Source organism: Leptonychotes weddellii, chromosome X (genome assembly GCF_054177405.1).
Source record: "Leptonychotes weddellii isolate Sample4059 chromosome X, ASM5417740v2, whole genome shotgun sequence".
NCBI classification, from domain to species: domain Eukaryota; kingdom Metazoa; phylum Chordata; class Mammalia; order Carnivora; family Phocidae; genus Leptonychotes; species Leptonychotes weddellii.
The window spans coordinates 22174689-22184503 of NC_138385.1; the positions used below are offsets into that span (position 1 = coordinate 22174689).

Consider the following 9815-nt stretch of genomic DNA (forward strand, 5'->3'; position numbering starts at 1 on the left):
CTGTGATTATCCATGAATCAAAAGGTATCCCTGTAGAGAGAGGATCCTATGTTTTAGAGCAGGTGATAGAAGGGGGAGTTTTATCCCTAACCTCCCACTGGCTGAACATTTTGAGGGCAGGAGAGGTATCGTTCAAGCTTTCCACAAAGCTTGTAAAGTATGGGCTTCATCATTTTTTTTTCTTTTATATTTTGTGCCTCACAGACATTGGAAGTTGGTTGGAGCTGTTTGGTTTCCAGTTACACAATGTTCTACCTGGATTTCCCAAACCAGAATTAGAAAATTTGGAATTAACTTATGAGCTTCTACAGCTTCAGACAAAAACTCAAGAGTGGGATCCTGGAAAGGTTTGTAAAAATTTTACCATCTCTGTTTATCTGAAAAAAACAGACGAGCATCCAACACCATGAAATGGCATTAACATATATTTGCTTACTTATTTTTGAGTTATCTTGAATATTCACTGAAATGTCCACAGTTAATGAGGAGGTAGAAAAAAAGCTTCCATGAGGAAAGGATCAGGGAATTGGAGCTTTTAGAAAAGACAAGACTAACGTGGGATTCGATGCCCTGCTGCAGTAGACAAACAGGAGGAACTAAACTTTTAAAATTCCGGAACGGGCTGCCAAGGGCAATTATGGATTCTGTATAGAGAAAACTGTTCACTGACAGACATAAAAAACTTCAGATTTCCAACAGCGAAATAATTTAGGGTGTAGTGCATTAAAAAACATGGGAAGAACAGAATTAAATTATTCTGACAAAGAAAAAGTAGTAAGAGCAATGAAGTAAAAATAATAAATACTATAGGGGTAGAGTCTCTGGGAAAATAGGAATACCAAACTATTCACAGTTCAGCAGATAATTTCATCAAGAGTATGAGGTACAAATGAAAACAAAATAACTTTTTCTTTCAATTGAAAGAAATGGAGGACTGTCTCTTTGCAAAAAAAAAAAAAATTACTTAAGCAAAATAAAACTGAAATTAGGATGGGAGGGCTTGAAATTTAAGTGTAAAAAATTAGGGGCACCTGGGTGGCTTAGTCGGTTAAGCATCTGCCTTCAGCTCAGGTCATGATCCTGGGGTCCTGGGATCGAGCCCCACGTCGGGCCCCCTGCTCAGCAGGGAGTCTGCTTCTCCCTCACCCTCTGCCCCTCGCACCCCCCGCCGCTCATGCTCTCTCTCTCTCAAATAAATAAAATCTTTTTTAAAAAATTATAAGGGAGGGCGCCTGGGTGGCTCAGATGGTTAAGCGTCTGCCTTCGACTCAGGTCATGATCCCAGGGTCCTGGGATCGAGTCCCACATCGGGCTCCCCGCTCAGCGGGGAGCCTGCTTCTCCCTCTGACCCTCTCCCCTCTCATGCTGTTTCTCTCTCGCTCACTCTCTAAAAAATAAATAAAATCTTTAAAAAAAAAAAATTATAAGGGAAAGGCAAATCTAAATAGGTACTATAGGCTTATCCTGTTTTGTAAATACATATATAAAAATAATTTTGTAATTAAAAAGTAATTAACAGTCCTTTTTATAATTAAAAGTCCTTTAAAAAAGTTAATCAAAATGTTGAAATTGCTGAAACTTTGTTGTGGATACTTGGAGGTTCATTATTCTCTTCTTTTTATTTCCTAGTATGTTTGAAAATGCCCATAATAAAAAGGGTTTTTTTTTTAAGTCCACGTAAGAAGATCAGTGAACTTCTTGCTGATTTGCTGTAGTTATGTAGAAGGTTATAATCTGTTTAAAAGCAAGAATAAGGCCTTAAACCCTCTCTGCTCCTCACTGTGGCTAATGTATCACACCACGTACAGTAACAAACAGCTAGTGAGTATTAGTTAAATTGGTGAAGTTGAAATGTCTTTGTTTCGGGGGAGCTGGACCCACTTAACTTGAAGTGACTTCTAGTTCTGAGATTCTGTGATACCAAATTTGAACATACTTCCTTATGTTGAACTCACCAAGACCTCAAGAAGTATATGCCAGGTGACCAAGTAACCTGTTAGTCTTGTCTTTGCCAAATCGCTGATGAAGAGATTCCAAATTTGGCTTCTTGTGAAATCACACACCAGCACGGTAAAGCAAGAAGGGGCTTTTCACAATCACCAAGCATTTGCACTGTGCCTTTCTTCTTTCCTAGACTATTCTGGGTATTCAGTGTGAGCTCCAGAAACAGCTCAGGAATTTCATTTCCTTGGACCAACTTCCTATGACTCCCCGATACAATGATGGACGGTGCCTTGAAGGAGGGAAGCAACCAAGGTTTGCGGCTGTTCCTTCTGTTTTTGGAAAAGGTATAAAATTCGCCATCAAGGATGGCATAGTAACAGCTGATATTATAGGAGTAGCGAATGAAGATAGCAGGCGGCTTGCTGCCATTCTCAATAATGCTCATTACCTGGAAAACCTACATTTTACCATAGAGGGGAGGGACACTCACTACTTCATTAAGCTTGGGTCTCTGGAGGAAGACCTGGTGCTCATCGGTAACACTGGGGGGAGGCGGATTCTAGAGAATGGTGTCAATGTCACTGTGTCCCAGATGACTTCTGTGTTGAATGGGAGGACTAGACGGTTTGCAGATATCCAGCTCCAGCACGGGGCTCTGTGCTTCAACATCCGGTATGGGACAACTGTCGAAGAGGAAAAGAATCACGTGTTGGAGATTGCCAGACAACGTGCTGTTGCCCAGGCCTGGACTAAGGAACAAAGAAGACTGCAAGAAGGGGAGGAGGGTATTCGAGCATGGACAGAGGGAGAAAAGCAGCAGCTTTTGAGCACTGGGAGGGTACAAGGTTATGATGGGTATTTTGTTTTGTCTGTTGAGCAGTATTTAGAACTTTCTGACAGTGCCAACAATATTCACTTTATGAGACAGAGCGAAATAGGCAGGAGGTAACAAAAAAAATCTCTGCCTTTGCGTCACCAAAGACTGCCTGTTTTTAAAACATAAAATGGTTTATTGTATTGGTTTTCTAGATCAGAACTCTGTATATGTAAATATGGAGGAAAAACATATCCAACTGCCTTTCAATGTGACGGAAGATGGTATTTTAATATTGTTTGTTTAAACTCTTTAAGAAATGACAGAGATTTTTAGTTCTTGTGTGGCAGTATTCAAAATAACACAAGTAAAAGAGCTAAAAAAAAAAGTTTTCAGAAAGCACCACTTTAAATTTGTCAAGCCATGCATATGTTCAAATATAAAGTACCCAAGGTTCTCTATCTCTATTGTGACACGAAATTTCACGTTTAACTGTTGGCAGAACTTGTGGGCTATTTGAAAATGTGGTGCAATAGTATTCTGAACCCTGCTTTTCGAAAGACTGCCAGCCCTTTCACATTTCCCAGATCCGTTATAGGAAACTTACAAACAAGTGTAAAATGTCCTCAGCCACCATCTCCCAGAGTCAGGACCCATTCGCCCTTCCTCCCTGATTATTCCTCCTTGCTTGTTAAAGTAAATGCCATGTTCTTGTGCTGTGTTTTGGCGTGTGGTGGCTGGGTTCTGCCTACCACGCCTCCCTATGGGTGTGGTAACAGGACTGAATTACCACTATTTGCTTGTGTGTACATGATACCAAGGCACCTGGCCAGTGTAACTTCTCCCACAACCTGTTTTGACTACTTTTTTTTTTTTTTTTTTTTACCAAATTGTAAGCATAGCTTTTATTAACCTGGGTAGGAATTTCTCATTTATATAAAGGGTGTGTTTTTGGTCATAGTTTCACCTTAGTGATTCTGTATTGATACACTAATCCAGTGGTGTTGTGCACACGGAAGGTAATTTACTACAAATGATTCTGGTACAAAAAAATAAAAGAGACTTTAGCAGGCATACGTGCCTGGAATACCGATAAATACGTTCACTACTACTGCAGAAATTCACAAGAGCCAAAACCTTTATAAAAACAGACCTAGTACTAAGACGAAAGGAAAATACTAAAGGGAAGACCAAACCAAACATTACAGTAGTTGCTGCCACATTGACTCATCCCACTTAGATTTATCTTTCAAATGTACAATTCTGTATTGAACATCTCCCAGCCACAGTCAGGAAATTTAATTAAACGAACCCTTTCCAATCTAAAACATTTCAACTCATTATAGAGAGGCAGACTGTTTTTTTTACTAAAATAATTTATACGGTTAGTTATTTTGGTTCTCTGTCTTTACCCATTTATTTTTATTTAATCATCTGTCCTGCCTGGGAAAATAACTATTTTCCAGGAAAGCTTATTTTGTTCCATGATCAGTTAAACTTTGGAAAAAGATCAGGATTAGTGGTAATATCAGCTGCAGTTTCTCAATCTTTATGAATCCTGTAGTAAAAAGAAGTCCCTTGGTGAGCTGCGAGATTTGTGCCCAGTGACAAAGAGACAGTTTGTGAAAACGCTGTGTAATTGTAAGTTACCACAAATGAAAATACATGACAGCACAATGTGGCCTGCTGAAAATTCCCCTGAGCCAGCTTCAGCACCTTTCATCACTGGGTCTGCACATTCGCTATGTCTGAAGGAGAATTTATGATGGAATGTTACAGTTTGGATTCTTTCCAGCTACTACCTAAATGCAGTGTGGGGTCATTGCCTTGCTTTGTGATGACAGTCTTCTTTGAAAATATGCAAAGTCAGAATTCAGGCTCCCGTTAAGGTTTTTAAAGAGTCTGATTTCTTACTCCACCAAGTGGAAGGACAGAAAGGCAAGGACCTGCAGACAGCAGGGGAGGGTGGATCCAAACATTTCATTTTCAAAAACTTCACATTGGGATTACCACATTCTTACGCATGTATTCCGAGAGAAAGACAGAGAGAAAGAGAGAGAATTCATGATGAACTCCTCTCTCTTTTTAAGTGGAAGCACACCAGCTCAAGAGATTACTGATAGAGACTACAATCATATTACTGTGTTGTTTTTTTCCCCCTGAATCAGGCCTGTGTTAGTGGTACAGTATTTATTCAGCACGGGATTCTAAAATTATGAACAAACTTGTTGAAAATTTGAATACCTCCACACCAGCCTAAAAATGGACCTTAAGTTCCTAGAAACTCTGAAGTTCTTTTAAATCAATGGAAAAATAATTTGCGAACTGTATATAGAGAGTGCATTCATAAATGTGATGATGTATTTTATCACTAATCCAAGATGTCAATATTAGAGTCTATTTTGCTTATATTTTAAGCGATTATTATACTTTTTTGCAATTCACTGATGATGTATCATTTTCAAACTGCTTTAAATATCCATTAGGAACAAATATTTGAAGCTTTTACTTAATAGTGATTACCTTGAACTGTGCATTTCTAGTTTGTAATACATATTTATTTAGTTTGTGCCTTTAGTTTCTTAAAGTTGTATTATATTCAGGAAATGCACTTTTTATCACTTATAGCTGTGGTTTTAATACTGCCTTGAACTATTATTTTTCTCTTTACCACTTCCAAAGTTTTTGGGAGGAAAGAGAAAAAAACCCAAAAGGTTAGCACCAATGAACAGTAAATCTAAGAGAAACATTTTGGCATTTCTTAATAAGAACGTGGAGATATTGGGTACATCGTTCAGCTGAATACAAGGAATGCCTTCATAGATTTGCAATTCTGAAGTTTAACTTAATGAAAGAACAATTTGTTTGCATTTCCTGATGAAAGTAAATGTATCTTAAAGGGAAATATTTGAATTTCTCATACCCAGAGCACAGGCAGCTGACACTGCATAACCACACACCATTCAAGCACGTTCGAATGAGAGCACGCTAGTTGGGGCTCTCATGAAGAACATTCTGGGCTGGAGGCAGGGACTACTCTGTGGTTGTTTCTTTTTCCTAGTTAGGCCCACTTTACTTGTGCTGTTTTGTTTTATTTTGTTTCGTTTTGTTTTTACTCTTGCACTACGGTCTAGAGATCCAAATGAACTGCAAAGTTTGCAGTTTAACAGACATTTGATTACATTTATTTTTAGTTGTCATTCTAATCATTATTGATTAGAAGCATGACTCCTGAAGGAAAGGGAAATAAAGCCCAATTCATCCTAATTTCTAGCAAAACACTCACCATATAAATAGGCATATGTTTTATTTTTAACCCAGCAAAATACTGTATAAAATAAGCGTGTCCTTTACTGTCAATTTATCTAGAAGATCTATAATATATAGACTATATATATATAATATAATATATATACAACATAGCCAAATGTATAAAAACTTGACAATGTATAATTTGGAATTCACAGGCTAACTACATAGAGAGGTATAAAATTGAATGATAATTTTTCTAAGATTTTTCTTTTTCATAACTGTTGACACAGTTTCAAGCATTCTATCATATTGTTCCTACTCTTTTTTTTCTTTCCTTTTTTTAAAATCTATTTTTAACCAGACCAGGCCCCACTGTAATATCACCTGAGAGAGTCAGGGCGAAGTTTTTACATTTATAAAGATACATTCCTGTAAGGGCAATTGTAATGGAAGCAAAAGTATAGGAATCAAGTATTGAAACACACTCTTTGGAAGAGACTGGAGTGTATTCTAGCTTGTGGAAAGACAGAAGGCTACAGATTGGATGCGACATTCTTGTTTTCTTGGAGGAACTCACATACACGTAGCTGACCTGACTAGTACTTCAGATCTCAGACTGCTCTTCCACAGCCTTCTGTAAGGTTCTTTATTCTGCAAAGGAAAAAACAAAACAAAAAAAAAACAAAAAAACAAAAAAGACCAAAAAAACAAAAAAAAACAAAAAACAAAAAAGCAAAACAAAAAAAAAACAGAAAACAACAAACAACAAAAAAGAATTCAACCACAAAATAGTGACTGTTAGTTCAGTGTGTCCTTCACGTGAAAGCTATTAAGGACCAAACCTACTACTGTGTGTACGAAGAAATTACTTCCTAAACAGTAACTGAAAATAGTTAGTTAAACTTGCTGTGGATTTTGTCTTGGCAGTTGTCATCTTACATTATTTGTCAAAGGAAATGTGTTTGGCAGTTAAAAATCTTTCCTTAGATTTAGTGGTGGACTTTAACCTCTTAAATAAATGTTAGTATATCAGATTGTGTCCTTGAAAAATATTTTACTTGTATGAATCATGACAATGTCTAAATCTTTACTCTTCTTCTGGCAAAAGCATCGGTAAGAAAGAAGGTGAAAAAGAGAAGTATAGCCTTTACGTCAGAAAAATATTCTTTTTAGCTGCTTACTTTCTCATGAACAGTAAAAATGTTTACAGTGTATGCCACTTTCAGTTTCTATATAACAACAGTTAGAGGTTCTAATCATACTGAAAATTGTGTTATAATGGCGTGAGCCATGTTGCTAGGAAACAATAGGTTCCAATTTTGTATTCCTGCTCTCACTCCTGTGCTGAAAAGTGACTGGATACTGTACAGGTTCATGTTCTCTGGCTGCAGTTAAATGGTCTTTTGCATTTTGCTCTGGCTTTCAGGCCAGAAGCATGCATTTTTCTACAAGAGCATCACAACAACGTGCTGTAAATATTTAAAGTTCAACATTATGTGTCGATATTTGAAAGAAAAAAGTACTTTGAATATTTCATTTTTAAAAAATAAAATTGCAAATGAACACTGCGGCCCGTTTTATTCATGCGCCAAACTGCATTCTCGAGTCTGTCTGGTCACCTGACAATTGAAAAGTAGCTCCCTAACAGAGAACAGTAAAACTGCATCATCTTGAAAATGAAGGTGCAGAAATCAAAAAGGCACTAATCCTAAGCAGATGTCTCTTCATTTTTATTTTTCGTACAAATAGGATCTCTGACACAAATGACCATTTAATAAAAAAAGAAGAGTAGCTTTTGCAAGTTTAAATGCCTCTAGGCTATTATTTTAAAAAGGTTTCTTTCTCTTGTCGATGCCTTTCTGAGCAATGGAAAGAAAATGAAGAATTGCAAAACGGGTGGGAGAGAGCTAGGAGAGCAGAACACGCAGATGCATTGGCAAAAAAGCGAATGGGGGAGAGAGGCAGTCAGGAAACACTAAAAAACAACAGCTCGCACGTCCCGGGCAGTTCCAATGGCCATTTGGCACTTATTTTTCACGAGAACATATTTACGAGTGACACTGGGAAAGCAGGCCAATAGAGCTTACAAAATTCAACTTGATAGTAACAGGGCACCCATTGTCCAAACAACCTGTTTGTTTCTGAAAGTTGCTTGGAATCCTGGAATTTACATCACCCTTAAATGCCCTGCTGCCTTTTTATTCAATGATATATCCAGTAGTCTCCCCTCATCTGCAGTTTCACTTTTCAGGGTTTCAGCTACCTGCAGTCCCGCAGTAAACCACAGTCCAGAGGCAGATGATCCTCCTCCTGACGTTGTCAGAAGGTCAAGAGTAGCCTAACACTGTCACAATGAGTGCATCATTCCCCACACTTCCTCTCATCACATAGGCATTTTATCACCTCACATCATTGCAAAAAGGGTGAGTGCAGTACAGTAAGCTATTTTGAGAAAGACAGAAACCACATTTGTGTAACTTTTATTACGGTATATTGTTATAATTGTTCTATTTTCTTACTACTTATTGTTGTTAATCTCTTGCTATGCCTAATTTATAAATTAAACTTTATCACAGATATGTACATATAAGAAAAAACATAGTATATATAAGATTTGGTACTATCTATGGGCTTGGGCATCCATGGGAGTCTTGGAATGTATCCGCCGCAGGTGAAGGGGCCTACTGGGACACAGATACAGTGAAAAGATTCATGGAGCAGAAGACAATCCCGATTGTTCCAACACAACCAGTCAGCAAAAAGCAACGGGGTCATGGGTGGGAGGGCGAAAATATTAGTATCACCTAGTCATTTTTTTAAAATAGCCATCCTACCCCACCCTCAGTGTGCAAAAAGAGGCAAGAGCTCCTACATAGAATCATTAAACGAGAGAACAGATTTCTCCATATTCCCCCCCTACTCACCCTCATTATTAGAGATCTTTGAATATCAGTGCTACTTAAATTTTTAGCAATATTACTTCCTCAAATTTATATAATTCTAGTACCTCAATAATCCTGGGAGGTGAGCAAGACTTCATTGTTCCTACTTGGCAAATGCAATAATAGTAACAGACTGACTTACCTAAGGTCACATGGATAATCTGACAAAGCTGAAAGAATTCAAATCTCGAGGCACCTGGGTGGCTCAGTCGTTAAGCGTCTGCCTTCAGCTCAGGTCATGATCTCAGGGTCCTGGGATCGAGCCCCGCATGGGGTTCCCTGCTCCGCGGGAAGCCTGCTTCTCCCTCTCCCCCCTGCTTGTGTTCCCTCTCTCGCTGTCTCTCTCTCTCTCAAATAAATAAATAAAATCTTTAAAAAAAAAAAAAAAGAATTCAAATCTCAAATATTATGTTGATGGGCTCTCGCCAGTCAATCGGTTTTGTTGTATCTTTCTACATAAAAATACTCATTTAAGAGGCCAACGACCTAATGATGAAAATTCTGCCTTTTGCCACAAGTTTGGCCAATGACCCCAAATGATGAACGTTTCCAAAGTGGGTAGTTTAACTTCACCCCTAGCTGCAAACCCTAAATTAATGGTATCCCATTTACTACAAGGACAAACATAGGCGACAACGTTGGATTTATAGCTCTCTAACAGGAAGACTAGGTATCTTGTAACCTTGAAATGCTCAAGGGCAAATCTGGATTTTATTATTAATAGACTCTGGCTGAACTCAATAAAGTGAATCAAATAAAACATGAGCTGATGTCTAAACCTTCTTAACAGATTTTAAAGCTATTTCTCACATTTTTAATTCTCTATCTGCTCTACCACAAATTATCTTCAATCCAGCCCTCCA

At 38.0% G+C, this 9815-nt stretch overlaps 1 protein-coding gene across 2 annotated transcripts in view; it reads left to right on the plus strand.

Moving 5' to 3' along the window:
• Nucleotides 1–7573, plus strand: part of TENM1 (teneurin transmembrane protein 1) — a 330568-nt gene extending 322995 nt beyond the window's left edge. For both annotated transcript variants that reach the window (XM_081808286.1, XM_081808288.1), the window contains 2 exons: nucleotides 205–347; nucleotides 2135–7573. In XM_081808286.1, the coding sequence (XP_081664412.1) occupies nucleotides 205–347; nucleotides 2135–2893 (902 nt within the window). In that variant the 3' untranslated portion in view covers nucleotides 2894–7573. The remainder of the gene's footprint in view (nucleotides 1–204; nucleotides 348–2134) is intronic.
• Nucleotides 7574–9815: the final 2242 nt, after the last annotated feature.